A 23,001-nucleotide genomic window follows, 5' to 3' on the forward strand; every position below is an offset into this window, starting at 1 on the left:
CATCCATCAACTTAACCACCCACCCATCTTTCCATTCATAAACTAATTGATTACTTAATCCATCCCGGCCATCGACTCATCCAGTAATGAATCCATTTCTCCATTTCTCCATCAATCAGTCCAGTTAGCCACCCATCTGTCCAACAAATATTTTTCTCTTGTACATTCCAGGCCCTGAGACAGTTCGGTTTCTCTTGTCTCCTCTGGGCTTGAGCGTCCTGTTCCGTAAAATGCGTCGACTCGGCCCCACCTTCGTTCATTCCTTCAGTCAGCGAACACCCCCTGGGGTTTCCCCTGTGCGGGGCTCTGTGCATAGCACTGGGGATGCAGCCGTGAGTCACGTGCAGCCCCTGCCTTCCAGGAGCTTCGCTCTTGGAGGGGGGCAGACACGTGCCCCAACAGTCACAGTCCAGGGTGACCAGGGCTGAGATAAAGGGAGGTACTAGAAACTCTGAGAATTCTGGAGGAGGGGGTAGGGCCATCACTTTCAGCTAGGGGCTTCCAAGATCGCTTCCCAGAAGAGGGGGAGCAAGGCCATCTCGCGGCTGTGTCCAGGTGTTCACGGCCCCCGAGGGCAGGATCCACATCGAGACTCAGGCAGACTCCAGCAGCTTCGTGATCGAGAGTGCCGATCGGGCGGACGAGGGCCGCTACACCATCAAGGTCACCAACCCCGTGGGCGAGGATGTGGCCTCCATCTTCTTGCGGGTTGTGGGTGAGCAGAGGGAGTGAGCTGGGGTGGGGGGGAGGGTTCCCTGAGGCCCTGAGGCTCCCCCTGACCATTCTGCCTCCCTTAGATGTCCCGGACCCCCCAGAGGCTGTGCGTATCACCTCAGTTGGCGAGGATTGGGCCATCCTTGTCTGGGAGCCACCCAAGTATGACGGGGGGCAGCCAATCACTGGTGAGTGCCGTTGTGCCAGAGTCTCAATGACTTCTGACCTCTCCTACCCCCTCCACCCCCCCCCCCCGACGATCCCTTGGCCCATGAGAGTTCTTAGCATCCTCAGTGATCTCCTGCTGAGACCTGTTTTCCGTCTTTCACGGCTTACAATTCTTTTGGTTTCTTTCCTATCATTCTTTGCTCCCCACCAACCTAGGGAGCTTCACTTTGGCCAACAGCCTGGGGTTTTCTGTGACCCCTGGACTCCTGATTCATGACTGGTGACCCTTCCTGACCCCCAGTCCCATGACTGGTGACTTTGGACTGCTCTGTGACCCTGGTATCAACCCAAGATTCATGGTCCCAGACCTCCCTGGTTCATGTGACCTTCTGACATGACTCTCACTGCTCCCACTGACCAGCGACCCCATAGCCTCCCCCTGAGCACCCACTCCTCTCTGCTTGGGGGTCGTCCAGGGTACCTCCTGGAGCGGAAGAAGAAGGGCTCTCAGCGCTGGATGAAGCTGAACTTTGAGGTCTTTACCGAGACGACCTACGAGTCCACCAAGATGATCGAGGGCATTCTCTACGAGATGCGGGTCTTTGCCGTCAACGCCATTGGGGTTTCCCAGCCCAGCATGAACACCAAGCCCTTCATGCCCATTGGTGATGCTCCCCTGCACCCTCACCAAGTGCCCGTCCACCCCCAACCCCTGCCCTGCCTGTCACTCACCTCTGGCCCTACCCCTTGCCTTTGATCGTCCAGCCCCACCCACCCTCCTGACCTCCTACTGACCCAGCACATTGGTCTGTGCTAGACTCTGCTCTTGCCCGAATACCTCATTGACCTCCGACCTCCCAGACTAACACTTATCCCTACTCCTGGACACCTCATTGTCCCTTGATACCTCGTTTTACGGGCTCACTGATCTCTGGCCCACCATATTGACCCCTTTCCTGATCGGTGACGCCAGCCCTAGTCCCTCCCCTCCCTGTGACCACTGACCCCTCGTTGACCTCCACCTCCCCTTTCCTTGGATGCTCACAGCGCCCACGAGCGAGCCCCAGCACCTGATGGTGGAAGACGTGACAGACACCACCACCACCCTCAAGTGGAGGCCCCCGGATAGGATTGGGGCCGGCGGCATCGATGGGTACCTGGTGGAGTACTGCCTGGAGGGCTGTGAGTGGCCCCATCAGGCCTGGGGGCGGGGCGCGGCGGCTCCCGCAGAGCCCTGGTGGGTGTCCGGTCCGGGGGACTGCAAATGGGGCAGTGCAGGGAGAGCTCTCCGGTGGGGTGGGGAGCCCTGGTCCTGCGTCTGTACTGGACTTCCAGGAATCCCCGCATGGGATGGCTCAAGCCAGGCCCCTGTTGACCAGCTCGTCCTCTCTCCCTCCCTCTCTCCCTCCCATCCTCCTTCCTCCTTCCCCTGTACCCATCTTCCATCTGCAATGGCTCTTCATCCGTCTGTCTGTCCTCCCTGTACTTACTACTACCTGGATTCCTTCTTCCTCTCATTCATCCATCCATCCACCCATCCATCCGTCCGTCTGTCCTTCCTTCCTCCCTTCCTCCTACCCGCCCTCCCTCCCTCTCGTTATGTCTCCCTCCCTCCCTTCTTTCTTTCCTTCTTTCCATCCATTTGCCCGGCCAGTCATCCATCCACCCGTCTCTCTATCCATCTGAAAACCTTTTAGATCATCCAACTGTCCGTCCTGTAACATGTTCTTCACCCATATATTTATCTCTTCACCATCTTTCTTTCCTCTTCCCTCCCTCCCTTCCTCCTTCCTTTCCTTCTTTCCATCCATCCATTTCCCTGTGTGACCATCTAACCATCTACTGTCTCCATCTTTCTGTGCATCCGTCCATCCATCCATCCATCCATCCGTCCGTCCATCTGTCCGTCCATCCATCTTTCCACACATCCAACTCTCCATTCTCCCCTGAACAAACACGTATCGATCACCGACGCCATGCCAGCCCAGTGCCACGGCTATGGGGATACCTCCAACGTGGTCATCTCACTGGGAAGACAGGCACGATCATCTCGACATCGTAGCCCAGGCCTTAAAGTCAAACAGACGTGGGTTCCAATCCCGCCCCTACACTTTCTAACTGTGTGAGCGTGGGCAAGTCTCTGAGCCTCAGTCTCTTCATCTAAAAATGGGCGAAGACAGTTCCCTCCTAGACAGGGTACAGTGATGACTGCATCCGGTAATGCATGTAAATGATGGATGGTTGGACTCTTGTCAGCTTCTTCCCTCTTTGTCTTTAAAGCGCTCTTTACCCCACTCCCGCCCTTGCCCACCCCTCTCACATCCGTCTGAGTGCCACCCTGATGTTTCAGGACCCACTCTTGTTAGACTTCATTCACCCTGGTGATTGTCGGTCTGACCAACGTTGGCTCACCCGATTGGCCACAGACCCCAGATGGAATCTAAAGGGGGAGGAAATCCAAGGAGCTGTCCCTAACTGCCCCCCCCATCCCCTACTCCTCTGAGCCTTGATTTCTCCCATCTCTAAAATGGGGATAACATAGGACAGAGGCAGGAATTAACGAGCTAACTAACACCTATGACCACCCTTGGTACCTGGTCATAATAAGTGCTTCATCAGTGTCAGATGCTGCTGTTCACTGCGTGGTCCCAAGGCACGGGAAGGGACGACCGGCGGGGCTTCTAGGAAGTTTCCCCAGCATTGCTTCTCTTTTGCAGCTGAGGACTGGGTCCCCGCTAACACGGAGCCCGTGGAGCGCTGCGGCTTCACGGTCAAGAATCTCCCCACAGGAGCGAAAATCCTGTTCCGGGTGGTGGCGATCAACATCGCGGGGCGCAGCCAGCCGGCCACCCTGTTTCAGCCGGTCACCATCCGGGAGATTGCAGGTGAGTGACTGACCCCGCCCTCCTGTAAAGACCAAGTTGGTGTCGTCTGGCCGGCCCTTGCCACGTCACCGTCACCGTCAGGGCCTCCCCTGAGAACGTCATCGATGCCGTCTCTCTGTCCCTCCCTCGAGTGTCCCCCGACCTAACACTGAGCCCCCGTTGCTGTGCCCGTGCCCTCAGAGCCACCCAAGATCCGGCTGCCCCGCCATCTCCGCCAGACTTACATCCGCAAAGTGGGGGAGCCGCTCAACCTCGTCATCCCTTTCCAGGTGCGCCGAGCGGGGGTCAGGCCGGGAGGGGGGAGGTCAGGGGCCAGTGCGAGACCCAGGCCGACCTCTCCGCGCTCCTCCCCCTCCCCCAGGGAAAGCCGCGGCCGCAGGTGGTGTGGACCAAGGGCGGGGCGCCCGTGGACACCTCCCGCGTGCACGTGCACACCAGCGACTTCGACACCGTGTTCTTCGTGCGCCAGGCGGCGCGCTCGGACTCGGGGGAGTACGAGCTGAGCGTGCAGATCGAGAACATGAAGGACACGGCCACCATCCACATCCGGGTCGTGGGTGCGCCGCCGGCTGGGGCAGGGGGAGGCGCTGTGGCCCCGGAGAGAGGGTGCGAGGTGGGGAGGGGGCGAAAAGGCGGGGCCGTGGGAGCGGGGAAAGGCCTGCCGGAATCCGGGGACCAGGTGAGGTGGCAGAGGTGGGGAGAGACGGGGAGAAGAGGTGAGGGGCTGGACTTTTCAGGGGCGTCTGGGCCGCCGTCTAACAACCACCCCCCCCTTGCAGAAAAGGCAGGGCCCCCGGAGAACGTGATGGTGAAGGAGGTGTGGGGCACCAACGCGCTGGTGGAGTGGCAGCCGCCCAGAGACAATGGGAACAGTGAGATCACGGGCTATTTTGTGCAGAAGGCCGACAAGAAAACCATGGTGAGAGAGCAGAGGGGCCCGGGGTGCGGTGGGCAAGTGGGGGAGGCAGCCTGGCGCGATGGACAAGGCGGATGCTGGGGAAACCGAGGCTCAGAGAGATTGAGAGAATGGGCTGGCGTGGGGTGGGGATGGGGGGTGGAGGCGAGGAGCCTTTTGGCTGAAATACCAGGACAGGTTGTTGTTTCCTTTCTTTTCTTTTTTCTTTTTTTCATGTTCATTCATTTTTGAGAGAGAGAGAGCGAGAGCGAGGGAGCGTGAGCCGGGGAGGGGCAGAGAGAGACACAGAGCAGGCTCCAGGCTCTGAGCTGTTTGCACAGCGCCCGACCCAGGGCTCCAACCCATGAGCCCTGAGATCGTGACCTGAGCGGAAGTCCAAGGCTTAGTCGACCGAGCCGCTCAGGTGCCCCAGCGTGAACCATTTTAAAGCGTTGAGTACATTCCCACTGTTGTGTCACCGCCACATCTAGTTCCAAGAGTTCCCCGAGGAAACCTAGCACGCATTAAGCAGGCATCCCCAAACCCTGTCACCCAGCCCCGGGCCACCACTAATCTGCTTCCTGTTTTAATGGACTTGTCAATTCTGGGCATTTCCTACAGACGGGACTGTACGACATGTAGCCTTCGGGGTCCGGCTTTTTTGACTCGGCGTAACGTTTTCCAGGTTCACACGCAATTGTAGCGCGTGTGTCCGCGCTTCGCTCCTTCTTGTGGCCGAGTGACATTCCGTGGTTTGGATCTACCACATTTTCCGTGTCCATCCATCCGCCGATGGACCGCTGGGCCGTTGCCCCCTTTGGGTCCTTGTGAACAGCACTGCTGGGAATGGCCGGTTATCTCAGCGGGACGCACCCTTAAATGCGCTGTCCTCACCCCCGGCCCTTCTTGTGTCCCTGTGTCCCTGCCTCCGACTCCCGGTCCCTCCCTGCCTCCCACCAGGAGTGGTTCACCGTCTACGAGCGCAACCGGCACACCTCCTGTACCGTGTCTGACCTCATCGTGGGCAACGAGTATTACTTCCGCGTCTATAGCGAGAATATCTGTGGGCTCAGTGACTCGCCTGGTGTCTCCAAGAACACGGCCCGGATCCTCAAGACGGGTACCGCCGCCCCCCTTCCGTGGGGTCCGGTCTCCTCTCTCGGCTGGGCTTCTACCTTGACTCCTCCTCCCCCACCGCCAGACCCGGTGACAGTAGAGAGGCAGTCGGTGGTGGGGGGCGGGGGGACAGTCTAGATTGGTCACCTTACAGGTTCACCTCCCTTTCCCCAGGTCTCACCTTCAGACCGTTTGAGTACAAGGAGCATGACTTCCGAACACCTCCCAAGTTCCTGACACCTCTACCAGACCGCGTGGTCGTGGCTGGTTACTCTGCGGCTCTCAACTGTGCGGTCAGAGGTCACCCAAAGGTGCGTGCGTGTGTGTGTGTGTGTGTGTGTGTGAGAGAGAGAGAGAGACCCTAGGGGGAAATTTTCACCCAGATGTAAGCACACCAGCTCCTTTCTCTCTCCTCTGTGCATGGGATATGCTCGCCTTTTTTTATGCCGTTATTATTATTTTTTAATTTTTTAACATTTATTTTTGAGAGAGAGACAGACCGTAAATGGGGGAGGGGCAGAGAGAGAGGGAGACACAGAATCTAAGACAGGCTCCGGGCTCCGAGCTGTCAGCCCAGAGCCCGACGCGGGGCTCGAACCCATGAACCGGGAGATCATGACCTGAGCTGAAGTCGGACGCTGAACCGACGGAGCCACCCAGACGCCCCTATGCTGTTATTTTTTTAATGTTTATTTCTTTTTTATTATTTAAAATCTTTTCTTTATTTTTTGAGAGAGAGCAGGGGAGGAGCAGAGAGCAAGGGGGAGGGAGAGAATCCCAAGCAGGCTCTGCACCGTCGGCGTGGAGCTCAGACTCACAAACTGTGAGATCATGACCTGATCTGAAATCAAGCATCGAACGCTTAACTGACTGAGCCACCCAGGCGCCCTGTATTTTTTTTTTTTATTTTATTTAAGTCCAAGTTAGTTAACATATAGTGTAATAATGATTTCAGGAAAACTTAGTGATTCATCACTTACATACAACAGCCAGTGCTCACCCCAACACACGCCCCGCCTTGAACCCATCACCATCTAGCCCATCCCCCCACCCACCTCGCCTCCAGCAACCTGTTCTCTGTTTTTAAGAGTCTCTTATGGTTTGCCCCCCTCTTTTTATCTTACTTTTCCTTCCCTTCCCCTATGTTCATCTGTTTTGTTTCTTAAATTCCCCGTATGAGTGAAATCACATGGTATTTGTCTTTCTCTGACGGACTTATTTCGCTTAGCGTTCCATTCTGGTTCCATCCACGTTGTTGCAAATGGCCACATTTCATTCTTTTTGATCACCGAGTAATACTCCATTGTGTATATAAACCATATCTTTATCCACTCGTCAACGGACATTTGGGCTCTTCCGATAATTTGGCTGTTGTCGATAGCGCTGCTGTAAACATTGGGGTGCGTGTGGGGATATGCTCCCTTTTTTTTTTTAATTTTTTTTCAACGTTTTTTATTTATTTTTGGGACAGAGAGAGACAGAGCATGAACGTGGGAGGGGCAGAGAGAGAGGGAGACACAGAATCGGAAACAGGCTCCAGGCTCCGAGCCATCAGCCCAGAGCCTGACGCGGGGTTCGAACTCATGGACCGCGAGATCGTGACCTGGCTGAAGTCGGACGCTTAACCGACTGCGCCACCCAGGCGCCCCAAGGGATATGCTCCCTTTTAACACACTTCCTGCCTCTCTCCCCTTTGATCAGAGCCCAAGTCTCAGGTCATCACACTCCGGCTTCCCTTGGAAACAGAAACAAAACTTTGGTGGGAGTCAGGGGGAGGTCTGAACCTCTGGACTCCCTGCCATCTCCCTGCCCTGTCCAGTTTCCCGACTGCTGTTGGGATGTGGACACTCACAACCTTGAGCTCTAGGGAGTCACCTAGACCGGGGGCTGGCTGACGGTGGCTTGTGGGCCGCACCCGCTCGTCACCGGTTTCTCTAAATAAAATGTTATCGGGACACGGCTGTGCGCTGTCTGTGGCCACGGACATCACGGTGCCCGCAGAGCCTGAAGTACTGACCGCCTGGCCCCTTACAGATGAAGTCTGCCAACTTCTGGTCTCACTCCGAGTCTTTCGCTTCAGCCCCTGCAGGCATGTCATGGACTCATGAGTTCACCTTCTCCATCGCCCCGCTTTATTCGCTAACTCCACTCATTCATTCATTCCGCTCATTTATTCACCTACCAATCCATTCATTTACTCGGTTCATTTATTCACTCCGTTTGCTTATTCACATCGCTCACCCATTCGGTCTGTTTATTCTTTCAATGCACATTTTCAGAGGCTGTGTGCTAGGGAATTGGACAAGAAGTTCCTGGGTGTTCGGGGGAGACCGACACGAATCCAAAGTCATGTAAATGGCTAAAGAACTATAAAGGGCAGCAGGCGTGGCACAGAAGTGCAGGTAGTTGCGAGTGGAAAGCCGGTGTTCCTGCCGCGGCCTAGGGGCCAGGAGGGACGTGGGAGCTGAGACCTGAAGAGTTAGCAGGCGCTGGCTGGGTGCAAGAGGAGGGAAGAACAATACTGGAAGAGGGAACGGCCAGTGCCAAGGTCCTGCGGTGGCCTGTCTGGTCTGTGTCAGGAACAGCGAGGAGGCCAGAGTGAATGGAGCAGGGGGCAGGGAGAGGCTGGAGGTGAGGGCAGAAGAGTAATGGGGCCACATCGTGTAGCGTCCTGTGGGCCGCGACTAAGAGGGAGCTCTGCCTCCCGCAGAAGAGGAGACTGAGGGTCCGAGAGGAGAGACGACTAGTTCCAGGTCATCCAGTCAAAATCCGAAGCCCACTTTGCCATCACCCTGGGACCTTCTCTAAGCTGGCCTCTTCCCCCGCTCCGCTCCACAGCCGAAGGTGGTCTGGATGAAGAACAAGATGGAAATCCGCGAAGACCCCAAGTTCCTGATGACCAACCACCAGGGAGTCCTGACGCTGAACATCCGCCGCCCGTCCCCCTTCGACGCGGGGACTTACTCCTGTAGGGCTGTCAACGAGCTGGGGGAGGCCCTGGCCGAGTGCAAGCTGGAAGTCCGAGGTGAGCCCCCTGCCTGCCCGGCCCTCATTCACGCTCCCAAGCGGCACCCGGAGGCCCCGCGCTGAGCCGTGTGAGATCGCAGCTGAGTCGGCCCCGGGCCACTGGCCGTGTGACTGGGGATCTGCACTCAGGCCCCACGAGAGCGATGCAGGGTGAATGTGCCAGACTGGACGGAGCACAGGGCACTGTAGGGGTGGAGGCGGGGAGCACCTGACCCAGCCGGGGCAGTCGTCTGAGGGTTTCCCAAAGTTGCTGAAGGACAGAGAAGTGAACGAGGTGGGGAAGAGCTAGCAGACTGTCACAAGGCCCTGAGGCCCGGGCCTCCGTGGGGAGCTGTGCGGGCGAGAGTCAGAAACAGCCCGGGTACTGGCAGAGGACGGGGGGCTGTGGGTGTCCAGAAAAACGCCTCTCCTCTCCAAGCTCTGTCCCTCCTGCCCCTCCTCCCCACCCCCACAGCCCCAGCTCCATTCACCCCTTCCTCTGGAATTCTTGCTCAGCCTCCTCCCTGGCCTCCCGGCCTCCCATCTCTCCCTCCAGCCCAGTTCCCACGGGGCCCTAGCGGGCGCTCTATCCAGGGTTGGCCTGCCCCGCCCCTTGCTCGGGGCCCTCCTCAGTGGCCCCTCAGCCCCTCAGCCTGGTGTCCACGGTCCTGTACTTGTTCCCCCATGCGCCTCTCTGGCCTCACATAACCCTAGTTTCCTCAGTACTGTTCCAGCCACACCAAGCTGTTGGCAGTTAGACGGACTGGCCGTGCTTTCTCTTGTTCCTGGGATTTTGCGCATGCTGTTCCCTCTAGCTGGAACGCTCTTCCTTGCCTCCTCTGCCTTGGGCTCCAGCCCATCAAACATCTGCCAGTCAAGGCTCCCTGGAGAGGCTGCTACCCAAGTCCCTCAGATGTGGCTGATGTTAATACAGGCTCCCAGGGTCCCTCCCCAGCTGTGACTCCCCCTGGCCCTGATGACAGCCCAGCAGACAGGAGTGGCTGCAGACCCTTTAACAAGGGCTCAGCGACACCACCCCTGCAGGACCTTCCTGGCTGTCATTCTGAAACACTGCTTTTCCAGACTGACCCAGTTTCTGATGTTTTGCTGTCCCCTTTATGAATTATTGAGTCAGCTCGGCAACATCCCTGCTTTACGATTTCCGTGACGACTTGTCACCAGCAGCTGCTTAGAAATCCCTGATCAGAACATTCCAGTTTGGGGTTCAGAGCTATAGTCACCACAGGCACGGTGACACTGGTTTGATGCTCCCCCTGGTGGCCAAGCCAGGCCAGCAGGCAAAGGGGCCTGGGGGTGGGCGCCCGCATTCGGGAAGCCCAGCCCTCCTTGCCCACTCTTTTCTCGTTTTCCCACAGTGCCACAGTGAGACCCTCTCTTTCACCTGTCAAGATTATTGGCTGCTGAGTCCTAATGGACCTCCCTAATCGGAGGAAACGGAATGCCGTTTCCCTTCCCAGAATTACCACTGAGAAGATAATAGTCTTGTCTACAACCTGCACGTGTCTGTCCTTCTTGAATCCGTAGCCCTGCCTCCCTCTTCCTGTAGGGGGTGAGTCGCCTGGGGGTGGGTGACCGGGACACCAGGTTGGAATGGCAACCGTGATGAGGCAGCCCTGATGAGGCTGCCATCTTGGAACGGCTACTTCAGGGCCGCCAGCATGTTGCTATGGCAATTACAAGTCACAGGTGGATCAAGACCCCCGTGGAGGCGGCCCCCTCGGACTAGCTGCTGGGGAGGGGGCGTGGGGAGGCAGGCTGGCCCTGCAGTGGCAGCTACAGTGAGTTAAAGAGGAACCAAAGGCCAGATGGGGAAGGCTACTCTGGCGAGGTAGCCATGACGGACGGAATGGTGGGCACTAGGTCTCGAGGTGGCCCCAGGAGCCACACGCCGAGCCGAGCACCGTGCTGAGGCAGCCATACTGGAAAAGCTACCCTGTAAGGCAGCCACGTTGGATCGGTGACGATGGCAAAACTGCTCATGACCTGGTTGTTGGTTCTTAAGTGGCCGATCTTTATTAACTTTAATAATTCATCTTTCTGGCCCTGATGTAGGGTACTTTGATCTCTGGTCCTTTGGTAACCTCAAAGCCTAGTGGAGGAATCAGAGTCCCCAGAGTTCAGAGGTCTGTGGGTCAAGTTTGGCTTCCATGGCTTGAAGCTGGGTATGAGAGAGAGAGAGTGTCTCAGAGGCCTTGACCTGCGGATGTACCGGCAGTTTGGGGTGGGTGCGTGGGTGGGGGGCTCGGTGCTTATCTGGAAGGTGGGGGGAGTGGGGTGTCTCCAGAGGAAGAGACCCCACGGGTTTCAATGCCCCCTTCTTCAAGGACGGGGGCCCTTCCCCTCCCCCTGGCCTTACAGGGAACTGGGCATCCAGCCTGGCCCACCCCAGCCCTTCAGGGCCCAGGTGTTCCGTCCCATATTCCACCGCAGCAGGTCAAGGGGAGAGACGCTGGGGGCTGGGGTGCCCGATTAGGAAACTGTGTAGCCAAGGGGCTCGTGGACCCAAGGCCCTGCAGACCCTGCCCTGCCTTGAGAACCTGCGGTCTCTGCACCCAGATTTCATACCCTTTCAGGACTCAGGAGTCTGGGCCTTCCTGCCACTCTCAACACAGGCATCCAGGCCCCCAGGTCCCCCCTCACACTCAGGAGCCTAGGTCCCCAGCCTGTCCTTCAGACTAGTCCAAATTACCCGGCTGCCTCCTCCCTCCGACCCGAAACCCAGCCCCAGTCCCGCCCACCCCCTGCCCCTCCCCCGCACCGCCTCCCGCTCTATCAGCTCATCCTCGTCCTCGTCGTCGTCGTCCTCCTCCTCGCCTTCCTCTAGCGTCGGGTACTCCTGCGTGAAGGGCACGGCTCCCTGGGCCGAATGGAAGCGCAGGCGGTAGAGCAGCCGCACCCACTGGCCGAACTCGCGGTCTCGGGTCTCGGGTGGGGCCCGCAGCTGCAGGTAGAAGGCGCGACCTGTGCGGAACTTGACCTTGAGTTGCCAGCGGCTTTCGTCGTGGACGAAGAGCTGGACGAACTGCAGGGGGATCAGCCTGGGAGGGAGGAAGGGGCGACCTCAGGTGCCGACCCTCCCTGGCTCACAGCCTTGCGGTCCCGGGCGCCTACAGGGTCGGGGCCGCCCACCCCAGCGCCCCCCTCTCCGCCCAGAAAGAGGCCTTTTTCATTTTCTCTGCCTTTCGACTTTTATCCACCCCCAAAGCACCTTTGTGTCTCCCGCTGGTCCTTCTAACAGACAGCTGCCCTCTTGAAACCCGTTGGATGTGAGAATGACAACGGACACAACAGGTCCATCAACCACATTCCTGACCTTCTCCCCAACCCTAACCTGCTCCCCTTCGTCTTCCCCACCTTAACTACATCTCCCATTTGCTCGGTCAGAAATCATGGAGTTGTCCCTCGCCCAACTTTCGCTCTCACATCCTCATCCAATCCTGCCACCAAATCCTGGCGGCTCCACCGTTCAAACGTATCCCCGAACCCACCGCTTCTAACTCCTTCCGCGACCAGCGGGCCCCGTCACCCGATTCTCCCGCCTGGGCCGCGGGCTCAGCCTTCGCCGCGCTCTGTCCCACGCGGCCGCCAGAGGGCGCCCATCAGCACCTGAGTGTCCCGTCCCTCCGGTGGCTCGGTGAAAAGGCCAAGTCCTCACCTTGACCACCAGGCCCCCCGCAGGATCTGTCGCCTCTGTTCCCTCTCTGCTCACTCCCCTCGCTCACTCAGCCCCAGCAACAGCCCTGCTCCTACCTCCCCCTGCCACCCCGTTGGCTTGGCCCCTTAATCTCTCTCATGTCTTTCTCAAAAGCATCTTCTCAGGGAGAAGATCTGTTTACAACCTGAGGCTTCTGTGTGGCCATGTCGGCCCTTGCAGACCTCCCTATCCCCCACCCCCTCTGATACGTCCGCACAGACCTCACCCCACTGATTCTGTCTGCCTTCCGGGTAGGAGGTGAGCTTGAAGGCAGAGACGTTGGTCCCATTTTGTTCACAGCTGCTCCCCATCCCTCCCACCCCCTGCCCCCGCCCTTCCACCAGCTCACATCCGTGGTAGGTGTTCAATGGATGCTTGTCGAGAAGGTGGATAATTTGGCCCAGGTCACACCGCGGGGATTTGAACCCAAGTCTTCTCTGTGTTCTTAACCACCACACTGGGTAGCCACACCCCCCACTCTGGCCCGGCCATGCTACCTCTAGGAACCTATCTTACAGACACCCTCACAACCGTGCGCCTGGATGCCCTCTGCAGACCACACTGGCTGTAACCCCCAGACACCAGCCGCAACATCAGTGTCCCTCAGTAGGCGGCTCGATCTGTTACTACATTCCCCAAGTGGAAGAATAACAGTTTATGTTTACAAGGTGCTCACCCTGGGCCAGGGGCTGTCCCAAGCACTTCATGGCCCTTTACTCAGCGTATCCCCTGACAGCCCTGCAAGGTGGGCTCTCCTCTTATCCCCATGTTCCAGATGGGGAAACCGAGGCACAGACAAGTAGGGCACTTGGCCAGAGCCAGTGGCGAAGAGGTGAAGCCAGGATATGAACCCAGGGAGGCAGGCATTCATTCGAGGACATTCCTTGCCATACGGTAACAGCACTAGATGCAAGTGGGGTGTAAGGGGGCAGAGCATTTACTCGTGTGTGTCCAGAAAAGGGCCTGCTGGTTGCGCTTCCGTTGACATGAAATGAATATTGATACGGGGCCGGTGGGGGAGGGCGCAGCGTGCAAGAGCGGCATGTGGCACGCACCTGCGGGTTTTTAAAGGAGGGGTGAGCACCGAGGGGTGCTTGTCAAGACTGGCCCACGACAGGTTAGAAGTGAGGGACTAGGGGCTGACTGAGTCTCGATGCTTCATTCTCAGAGCAAGCTCGGTGTTTTTATCCTGATGGTGTGTTTATTTGGGGGGGGTGTTGAAGGAGATGATGGGGGTCCAAGCACCCCTCGGCACCATCCTAAGTTCCCCCCACTGCGGGTCATGCCTCAGCGAGCAGTGAGGTTCATTGGTGGGATGCACAGCACTGAGAAGGAGCAAGAATATGCCCCGCGCTCCGTATGGCATCAGCATGCTGCTTTGTGAAGTGTTCTCAGCTTCTACAGGGGGGGATAAATAAAGGCTGCAGGGAGCCTCCATTTAGTGTAGGTCAGAATCTGATTCTACCACCAAGTGGGCTGCAGACTTTTTTTTAGATATCAGAATGGTAGATAAAGGACTGTGGACTCGTGTGTGTGTGTGTCCCCTTTCTCTCTCCCTTCCTTCCCTCCCTCCCTTTCTTTTAACTGTTGAGATGTGGTCAGAAAAGTGAAAGCCATTGGCACATTGTTTCTGTAAATATACTACACGTATGGAAGAGTTTTGTTATTGCAGCCGGAGTTGGAGGCAGGAGCCGAGGATAGGAGAAAGGTGTTATTTTGTGCTGTGTATGTTTTGTACTTCGGAGTGTGTTTGCGTTACTTTTTCAATGAAAAAAGAAAGACCTGAAGGGGTGGTGCTTAGTGTGGCACTGGAGCCCAAGAATCATGAGGTCATTGGGGCACTCGGGTGGCTCAGTCGGTTAAGTGGCCGACTCTTGATTTTGGCTCAGGTCATGATCTCACGACTTGTGAGATCGAGCTCCATGTCAGGCCTGCTTGGGATTCTCTCCTCTCTCTTTGCCCCTCCCCTGCTTGTTCTCTGTCTCTCAGAATAAAGAAACATGAAAAGAAAAAGAATCATGAGGTCGGTAATGATGAGGAGGCCAGAGATTCCAATCCCAACCAACCCCTGACCCACTGTGGGTCTCTGAGCCTCAAAGGATGGGGCTAAGGGGCCCCATCATATTAAGAGTAGGCCAGAGATGAGATTATGTGCATGGCCTAGGGGGCACCTGGCATACGGTAGGCACAACATAAACGGTTATTCTTCTGATCCTTGCCAGCGTGGGGCTGAGGGCTGTCCCTCTCTTGTCCCTCTATCTCTGATTTCCGGTCCCTGTGTATCACCCTGCCCTTGTTCTCCTGAGTGTATGGCCACCCACAGAGGACTGGCAGCCATCCAAGACGCCTCGCCCTGGGAGTCATCTGTGTGACAGGAGGTGCTGCAGGGGGCCCAGGATGCCCAAAGCTGGGGAAGGCGGAGGTCCAGTCTGGGATGGGGACAGTCACCCAAAGAGCTGCAGGTGTCCGTTATCCTTGGCAGGGCCGGCCAGCAGCAACAGGTCTGGGAGTTCCAGGGCTGGACTGGAGGCTGCCACCCCCATGGTGACCTTGTTGGCGACTTCTCCTAACCGGGTCACCTGGGGCCAGGGGTTAGAGGTTAGAAGCCAGATAGATGGAAGGTAGGATTGGTGGGGTTAAGGGTCATGAACCAAGTCTATTAAACACCAAGTCCGGGGTCAGATATCCCGGGGTCAGGGGTCAAGAGTCATCTGGGTGTTAAGTCAGGGAAACGGAACCAAGGGAATCAGAGGCCAGGGTTCATAAAGAAGCTAAAGGTCTAGAGGTCTGGGGGGTGGGGTTGGTCCGGAATTCCAGGAGATAAATGTTATGGGAGCGTGGTCGGAAGTAGGCAGAGCAGGGGCTCCTGAAGTCAGGAGGTCAGGCCTCAAGCCCAGGCTCGGTGTCAGGGGTTCTGGGGCTCCACACCTGCACAAAGTTGCTCTCAAAGATGGGGAAGTCTCGCAGCTGATCGAACTCGCCGCTCAGGAGGTGGCGCTGCAGCCGTCCGGGCCGGCCCGTGGGAAAGGCTGGAACCAGGGGGCATTCTAGATGGGCGAAGTTCGGGGGTCTAGTCCAGGAGGCTGGGCCTGGGCCCCCCATCTGGAAGGGCCCAAGGAAGCCGCGCTCTGAGGGTAGGGGAATCGGGGCTATCAGTCTGCGCGTCACCGGCCCCCTCCCTCACGGGGTTCCCTCACCTGGTCCAACCCTGCCAGGCCCGGCTCCGCCTCTCACCTGTCATCCCACCTGCTCCACCCGGGGCCGGGTTAGTCTGGTGCCCCCTCATCATCGCAACGCCCCGCCCCATGAGGAGAGCGAAGGCAGGTGCCTGCGGAGAAAACGGACGGGTGGGGCCGCGGACTCTATCACGTCACAACGCGGCGGACCCGGCTTGAACTCACCAAAGAGACGCCAGTTTGTGACGTCATTCTAGGGGGCGGTGCCTAGAGACCGGGGAGGTGCCTAGATCTGGGCTTGGCTGCAGCCACTCTGTGACGTCAGACGCCCGTGGCGGGCGCTAGTGCGCAGGCGCAAGGAACTGGCGCAGGCGCATGGGAGGCGTGCTCTGAGGCGCCGGGCTCACTCCCGCCCCTGGCCTGGTGGGAAGGGGTGAAAATGGCGGCGGCCGGCGCTGTGGCTACTCGGCTGCTCCTGCTCCTGCTGATGGCGGCAGCAGCCCCCAGTCGCGCGCGGGGCAGCGGCTGCCGGTCCGGGACCGCTCTGCGGGGGGTGAGTGCTCATTAACTCTGACGGGGAGCGGGGCTGACGGAAATCCTGGGTCTCGGGTGTTTACATCGGGTAAGGTGGGAACGAGGCATTGCAGGGCCAGGAGAGAGGAAGAGGTGAAAGTGAGAGTATAGTTAGGAAGGCTCTAACTCGTGAACATACACGAGTGGGCGGGCCTCGGATGGACTCTTGGTGCCTGGACTTTGGGTGGTTTGAAAACGAGGATACGCCGTTGGGGCCAGAACCTCAAGTTAACGCCCAACAACACTAGGGATCCGCAGTCTTAAATATGCAGGAGGAGGTGTGGCTCGGGTGGAATCTTGGCGAATCAGACATAGGGGCGGCTAAAACGAAACCGTTAGAAGGGCTCTGGAGTGATTGGACAGGAGTTCTGTTCCTGAATATGCATAAGAAGGGCGGGATCTTGAGTTCCAGGATTAAAATCTGGACACGGGTTTGCGAAGGTGTGAGGGCTGCGTAGGTGCAAGGGCCTAAGGTGGGGGATGCGAGGTAGGAGACATTTGAACTTAGAGGAATGGATGGCGTGGAATTTTTTTTTTTTAAGTTTATTTATTTCGAAAGAGAGAGACAACGAGCACGGGAGGTGCAGAGAGAGAGGAGACAGAAGATCTGAAGCGAGCTATCAGCGCCAGCCGGATGTGGGGCTGGAACTCACAAACCAGGAGATCGGGACCCGAGCTGAAGCCCCAGGGCTTAATCCCCTGAGCCAGCCAGGCACCCCCCAGAGGGCGTGGTCTCTTGTATGTACTTGATAAGGGTCAGAATTCCGGAGGCATGGTGGCTATTGTGGCTGTTAAAGGCAAAAAAGGGGCCACTTGAATATTAGGTTGGGAAGGAAGCGCAGGTATCCTTTAACTCATGAATGTTTATGATGCTAGGTGTGAAAGTGACCTGGAGATAGTTGCCTTAGAAGCAAGGTTACGCTTGTTTGCAGGCTCTAGTTTTCTGGGGACGGTCCAGATCATGAATTTTCATGAAAGGGGCGGTTCCCGGTGGAATCGTGGACAAGTGTCAATGTTTGGAAAAGAGTATGAAAATAAGGTTCCTTCCTCAGCCTGCATCTGTCCCGGGGTCCGTGGTCTTGCCCTGCTGAGGGCTCTGATTGTCCTCACCGGGGGACCTCTCTCTCACCTGCAGGCGGGGGCAGAAGGTCGAGAGGGTGAGAGCTGTGGCACCGTGGGGCTGCTGCTGGAGCACTCGTTTGAGATCGGTGAGTCTAGAACGTTCCTTGTCTCGGCACTTACCTGGTGCCCGGTGAAGTCAACAACGTGGGTCTGGTGCCACCCAGTGCGAGACATGCCATCCATTTACTACTAGCTTTGCCCCTAGGAGTGTGTTTGGGTTATTCTGGGGGAGGTTGGGGCAGGGAGGGCACGAGAGAGTAAGAACTCTACCTTTGGATACTCCCTCACCTGTAAAATAAATCCTAGTTTCAGAAAAGGCCAGTGCAGCGGTAATAACCTCAGAGAAGACTTTTCAGACCAGTCACCTTGTGCCCTGCATTCGTGGCTAGATGTTCTGCATGTATTCACTCAAAAGTGCTCTCAGCAGTCATGCAACGCGGCGGGTGTTAGGGATAGCCCCGTTTTCCAGAAGGGGAAACTGAGGTTCAAAGGGGCATCGCATAAGGTCCTTTTGTAAGTGAATGGCAGAGCCAGGACCTGCTCTGCAGCCCAGCTTAAACTACTGGGATTCAGGCATTCAGATTCCCAGAGCACAGATGTCAGTGCGGCCCGGAGGTCTGAGGTCCCAAACTCTGGAGCACTTGTTTGAAACACTGAAGCTGGGACCCTCTGCACTCCTCCTGACTCGGTCCCTGGCATCTGCCCGGAAAAGCCCCACGGATTCTGACATGGCCTAACGGTTGGAAGCCCCTCTATTTTATAGTGAAAGAACTGAGGCTCAGAGAGATCAGGTGACTGCCCGGCAAGGCAGAGGCAGGGCTTAGGAGCTGTTGTGTTCAGACGTCTGCTGTGGACTGCCCTGTGAGATAGGAGAGCAGGACTTGGTGGGGGGTGTCCCCACGTTGCAGGTGGGAAGATGGGGGCGGGGCGCTCAGGAGGGAGAAGCAACCTGGTCACTGCGAGGATTGAAGGTTGAAGCGGTCGCTAAGCCCTGACTCCCCACAGATGACAGTGCCCACTTTCGGAAGCGGGGCTCACTGCTCTGGAACCAGCAGGATGGCACTTTGTCCCTGTCACAGCGGCAGCTCAATGAGGAGGAGCGGGGCCGGCTCCGGGTGAGGAGGGGACCTGGGGCTCTGCTGGGATACGGGGGACGTGTGCCTTGGAGCACGAGACACGTGCTGCAGGGCCTCTGCCCGGACCATTCCTTGTACCCAGTACATCCTCTTCCCCCAAGTTTAATATAGTTAGCTCCTCTCGCCTTTCCAGATTCAACCAAGACGCTTTGCAGTCAGCTAGGAGGAGTTTTGCTTGGGAGGAGAAAGAGATTCCTGTAAGAACCGAAGGTTAACGCAAGAATGTGATTTCTGCCGTAGCCTGCTCCATGGCCTCCTTGAGGGCCGGGCTCCTTCCAGACCTGGCTCAGTCCTCCCTAGAGATGGGGCAGGGAGGTGCAGCAGGCCAGAGAAAGAGAAGAGGGTGGGGGTGGGGGGCAGAGGGAACAGCCGTCTTTTAGGGAAAGCTCACAAAAGCTGCCACGGTCCGCTTCCATTCTGTCCCTTTGGCCAGGTGCAGTTGCAAGGGAGGCTGGGGACGGCAGGTTTCATTCTGGGCAGGCACGTGCCCTCCCTGTGGGAGATGGTGCACCGCCGCCAGCCTTCCTGTATGGCGCCCACGTGATTCTTTGTCGCAGTTGCCTCCCAAGAGACTTTCTTGCTCGTGCGGTTGGGGAGTCCACATAAGGGGTGGGCCAAGGTGCAGCTGGATCCAGGTGTGGGAAGAGTGTCCTTGGGACTCACTCCATCAGTGGGCTGGGCTCTACTCCCCTTGACGTGGTTTCTCCCGCAGGTGGAGCGCCCAGTGGCTCCTGGTCTCACCCACCAGCAGGGCCACCCCACTGGGACGAGTCCTGGGTCAGGGATTGGGGAGTGCTGGCTGAGCGAGACTGGAGAAGGGTCCCCCGGGCCCAATGGCAGTCCAGGCCTGGCTGGGGCCAGGTGCTGTCCCTCTCACTGCCACCCTCCTCTGCCCTGCAGGATGTGGCGGCCTTGAATGGCTTGTACCGTGTCCGGGTCCCTCAGCGCCCTGGGGCCCCTGATGGCCCAGAAGCCGGTGGCTACGTCTCCTCCTTTGTCCCCGCGGTGAGTCAGTGATGAGGACCATCCTCACTCCTCCCACTTGCCCCAGCCTGGCTTCCACCATTTGTTGCCCCAGCATTTATGGACAGGGAAGACTCAGGCCTGGCCTTGCTCTCAAGGGTCTCCTGGGCTGGAGGGGGACAGTCCAGGTGGTGGGCGCTTTGATGGGGCAGCACAGGGCCCAGTAGGGAAGTTGTCACGCTTGGGCTTGTGCCCGAGGGTGGAGGGAACCACGAAGGGTTTTGAAAGATCTTTCTGGGCCCCGTGAGAGGGGCTGGAGGCTCGGGGGTCTTGGCGCTGGCAAGGTCTGGTGGCGACCCTCCCCTCCCTGCCCCCCCTAGTGCTCCCTGGTGGAGTCGCACCTGTCGGACCAGCTGACGCTGCACGTGGATGTGGCTGGCAACGTGGTGGGTGTGTCGGTGGTGACACACCCCGGGGGCTGCAGGGGCCACGAAGTAGAAGATGTGGATCTGGAGCTGTTTAACACTTCTGTGCAGCTACAGCCACCAGCCACCGCCCCAGGGTGAGGACGGCAGGGTGTGGGTGCCCCAGGGTGTGGTGCCCCAGGGTACAGTTGCTCCAGGGTGTGGGTGCCCCAGTGTGCGAGTGGTCCAGGGTCCCGGTGCTCTAGGATATGGTGCTCCAGGGTGTGGGTGCCCCACAGTGTGGGTACCCCAGGGTGCGGGTGCTCCAGGGTGTGGGTGCTCCAGGATGTGGTGCCCCAGGGTGTGGGTGCCCCAGGGTGTGGGTGCGCAGGGTACTGGTGCAGGGCACGGCATGGACAGCATTGTCTCCGTCCTGCCGCCTTTGCTGCCGGTGTCCTTGTTGGCTGAGCCCAGCCCCTTACCCTGTCTCCTCCTTGGCCCGCCCCTAGTCCTGAGACAGCTGCCTTCATTGAGCGCCTGGAGATGGAACAGGCCCAGAAGGCCAAGAACCCCCAGGAACAGAAGTCCTTTTTCGCCAAATATGTGAGTGGAGCTCTGCCTGCCCCTCTCCCTCCCATCCTGAGTCCCCCTCTGCCCTTCTCTCCCCTGTGGCCCTTGGCCTGTTCCTCATTCTCCAGGCCTCCTGTGCGCGGGGCTTGCTTGTCTCCTCTGGGCATGTCCCCCTGGCACCCGGGCTGAGCCCAAGGCCCGGACGGACCAGGTGAGGACCGTGGAGCCGTGCGCCCTGCCTCTGCCTGTGTCTGCTCGAGGCAGCGGTCACGGGACATCGGTCTCCGCAGATGGGCCGGCCCAGAGCCCGGCAGTGCTGGGAAGCAGGGATGGCCCCTCAAGCTGGGGGCAGGTGCGGTGCTGGTCTGGAGCAGAGAGAGGCCCGTCTGCAGGAAGTGCAGTGCAGAGGGCTGTGGCCAGGCCGGGGTCTGTTCTGGGAGGAGCCTGGGACGAGGCCTGAGCCGGGCCGGTGTTAACAGGGTGGGAGGCAGGGATTTCAGTGGAACGGGAAGATTGGGAAAAGAGAAGGTGGGTGCTGGGACGCCAGCGGCTTTGCGAAGGGGCACTTCAGGGAGGCAGGGCTATGGGTGTTGGTGTGCAGGAGGCTGGTCTGGAGCTGGAGAGGGACCCACCCGGCTTGTGCTGCCGGGCTGGGGCGGGTGGGAGGAACTGGGGGCACCGAGGGCGGAAGGCTCGTCCCACAAGGCCAGGGCGGGGGACGGCGGAGGCCACTGTGGGTGGGGATGCCAAGCCCTACCGCCCTGGATGGGGTGCCGGTGGGGGGGCCTCCGTTAGTTTGCCAGTAGCTCCTGACCTCAGGGCAGCCTGACAGCTGAACTGCGGGGAAACTGAGGCACAGAGAGGCCGAGGGCCCGCTGCCCCAGCTCTGCTCTCCCCAGTGGCCACAGGACCCCATGGCCACCCCTAGCCCTGACCTGTACCCCCTCCCTCCCCAGTGGCACCTCATCCTCGGGGGGGCCGTGTTGCTCACAGCCCTGCGTCCTGCCGCCCCGGGGCCCACGCCGCCGCCGCAGGAGGCCTGAGTGAGGACTGAGCCCCCTCCCGCCTCCACCCTCCCTGCACCCCACCTGCCCTCCCCCAACCTGTAGTGATGTAGGGGACCTGGGCCCCCTTCCCTCACGTGGCCTCCCCTCACGCCGGCGCCCCCACCTTCCCTGCCCTGGGGGAACGCTGCTCATATTCAATTCTCTTGTTTCTGTGTCTCTGTCTGTCTGTCTGTCATCCTTTCTGGCCCACAGTGGATGTACATCATTCCCGTCGTCCTGTTCCTCATGATGTCAGGAGCGCCGGACGCCGGGGGCCAGGGAGGGGGCGGCGGCGGGGGTGGTGGTGGGGGCAGTGGCCGCTGAGGGGCCTGTCAGCACCCTGGTCCTCTGTCATCCAGGCAACTCCCTTCTTGCCCAGAGTGCCCGTGTCCTTGGTTGTCTGAAGAAGGATTTGCCAGCCCGTCCCGTGTCCGTCCCGTGAGGATGGGAGGACGTCCCCTCCCCAGGAGTCCTTTCCCTCTGGTCCTTGCTGTTTCTGCGGCTGGAGGCTACCTTCTGGTGCACTCCGCCTTCCCCTGTGGCCCCTCTGCTGCCGCAAAGGCTTCCCGTGCCCACAGCGTGGAGCTTGAGCTTCTGGGCCAGCTCTGACCTTGTGTTTGTCCCCCCGTTTCCGCCCCGAGCCTCACAGTTTGGGAACATGCCGAGTTCTCTCCAGCCTCTGTGCCTTTGTTCGTAGTCTTCTCGTCCTGCCTGTCCCAGGCCGGGCTAGATGGTCCCCCTAACTTGTCTGACACTGGATTGGGCCATGTGCTTCCCACCTGTCTGCCCTGAGGGGCCTGGCGCAGAGCAGGTGTGGGCTGGCCAGGGGTCCCCCTCCCCACACACCCCCCCCCCAGGCTCCGTTCCTCCCAGCAGCCCCACCTTGGGATCCTTCCCCGGCCTTTATCTGCCCATGGCCCTGAGCAGTTTAGGCTGCTTTGTCAGGATGCCAGGCCTTCGGAAGCTTTGGGGCATGAAGAAATTATGTTAGAAGTGAAAACAAAACTAATACTTAGTAGAGTCGAGGGCCGGATGATGTAAATAGAACCCGTTTCCCTGTCCGGAATGTCTTCCCTGTCTGCGCACTGGGAGGCCACTGCCTGGCTTTGCTATTGATCACCCCCTCCCTTTGCCTGTTTAAAAACATTCAAAAGTATATTGAAATACATCAGAGTAAAAAACAACTCAGCAGCCGAATGCAACCGTCAATTTGGTCCCAAGGAAATCCCAGTGCCCAGGCTTTACTGAATTTCCGCCGTTCACTGTACGTTATTATTCAGAAACACACACAAATGGCTCGCGGGGCCGCCGTAATGGCTGTGCAACGCTCCACGGTGTCGTATGGCTGTTGGTTAAACTGTTTCCCAAATGTTCCACATGTAGCTTCCTGCTCAGTGTGGTTAATAAATAGCAGTGTTATCCAGGCCCTCTTTGGTGAGTTTGAATTCTTTTCCCGGGGACTCAGAACTAAAAGTGGAATCTCTACGGCAGATCGGAGACACTTTTATGAAA

At 58.4% G+C, this 23,001-nt stretch overlaps 3 protein-coding genes across 5 annotated transcripts in view; 2 read left to right on the forward strand and 1 right to left on the reverse strand.

Annotated features, from left to right (window-relative positions):
* MYBPC2 (myosin binding protein C2) overlaps positions 1-10,320 on the forward strand; it is a 25,389-nt gene extending 15,069 nt beyond the window's left edge. The window contains exons 17-28 of the mRNA XM_027037026.2: positions 556-715; positions 798-902; positions 1,359-1,547; positions 1,930-2,064; positions 3,600-3,767; positions 3,948-4,036; positions 4,129-4,324; positions 4,547-4,686; positions 5,623-5,782; positions 5,953-6,089; positions 8,617-8,803; positions 10,161-10,320. Of these exons, the coding sequence (XP_026892827.1) occupies positions 556-715; positions 798-902; positions 1,359-1,547; positions 1,930-2,064; positions 3,600-3,767; positions 3,948-4,036; positions 4,129-4,324; positions 4,547-4,686; positions 5,623-5,782; positions 5,953-6,089; positions 8,617-8,803; positions 10,161-10,171 (1,677 nt within the window). The 3' untranslated portion in view covers positions 10,172-10,320. The remainder of the gene's footprint in view (positions 1-555; positions 716-797; positions 903-1,358; positions 1,548-1,929; positions 2,065-3,599; positions 3,768-3,947; positions 4,037-4,128; positions 4,325-4,546; positions 4,687-5,622; positions 5,783-5,952; positions 6,090-8,616; positions 8,804-10,160) is intronic.
* Positions 10,309-15,927, reverse strand: GARIN5A (golgi associated RAB2 interactor 5A). 2 transcript variants are annotated; one of them, XM_027037196.2, is made up of 5 exons: positions 15,734-15,927; positions 15,428-15,627; positions 14,948-15,078; positions 11,564-11,843; positions 10,309-10,963 (listed from the first exon to the last, which is right to left on the reverse strand). In XM_027037196.2, exons 1-5 carry the CDS (start codon positions 15,804-15,806, stop codon positions 10,907-10,909), a joined length of 741 nt encoding a protein of 246 aa, XP_026892997.1. In that variant the 5' UTR covers positions 15,807-15,927; the 3' UTR covers positions 10,309-10,906. The 2 variants fall into 2 exon arrangements, with proteins under 2 accessions (XP_026892997.1, XP_026892998.1); XM_027037197.2 differs by having other exon boundaries at positions 10,719-10,963; positions 15,428-15,546; positions 15,734-15,920.
* A 108-nt stretch (positions 15,928-16,035) lies between these two features.
* Positions 16,036-22,915, forward strand: EMC10 (ER membrane protein complex subunit 10). 2 transcript variants are annotated; one of them, XM_027037184.2, is made up of 8 exons: positions 16,036-16,228; positions 17,384-17,456; positions 18,376-18,485; positions 19,407-19,511; positions 19,850-20,031; positions 20,383-20,476; positions 21,400-21,486; positions 21,703-22,915. In XM_027037184.2, exons 1-7 carry the CDS (start codon positions 16,115-16,117, stop codon positions 21,484-21,486), a joined length of 765 nt encoding a protein of 254 aa, XP_026892985.2. In that variant the 5' UTR covers positions 16,036-16,114; the 3' UTR covers positions 21,703-22,915. The 2 variants fall into 2 exon arrangements, with proteins under 2 accessions (XP_026892985.2, XP_026892984.1); XM_027037183.2 differs by lacking the exon at positions 21,400-21,486.
* The last annotated feature ends 86 nt before the right edge of the window (positions 22,916-23,001 follow it).

This window comes from Acinonyx jubatus, chromosome E2 (assembly GCF_027475565.1).
Source record: "Acinonyx jubatus isolate Ajub_Pintada_27869175 chromosome E2, VMU_Ajub_asm_v1.0, whole genome shotgun sequence".
Classification (NCBI taxonomy): domain Eukaryota; kingdom Metazoa; phylum Chordata; class Mammalia; order Carnivora; family Felidae; genus Acinonyx; species Acinonyx jubatus.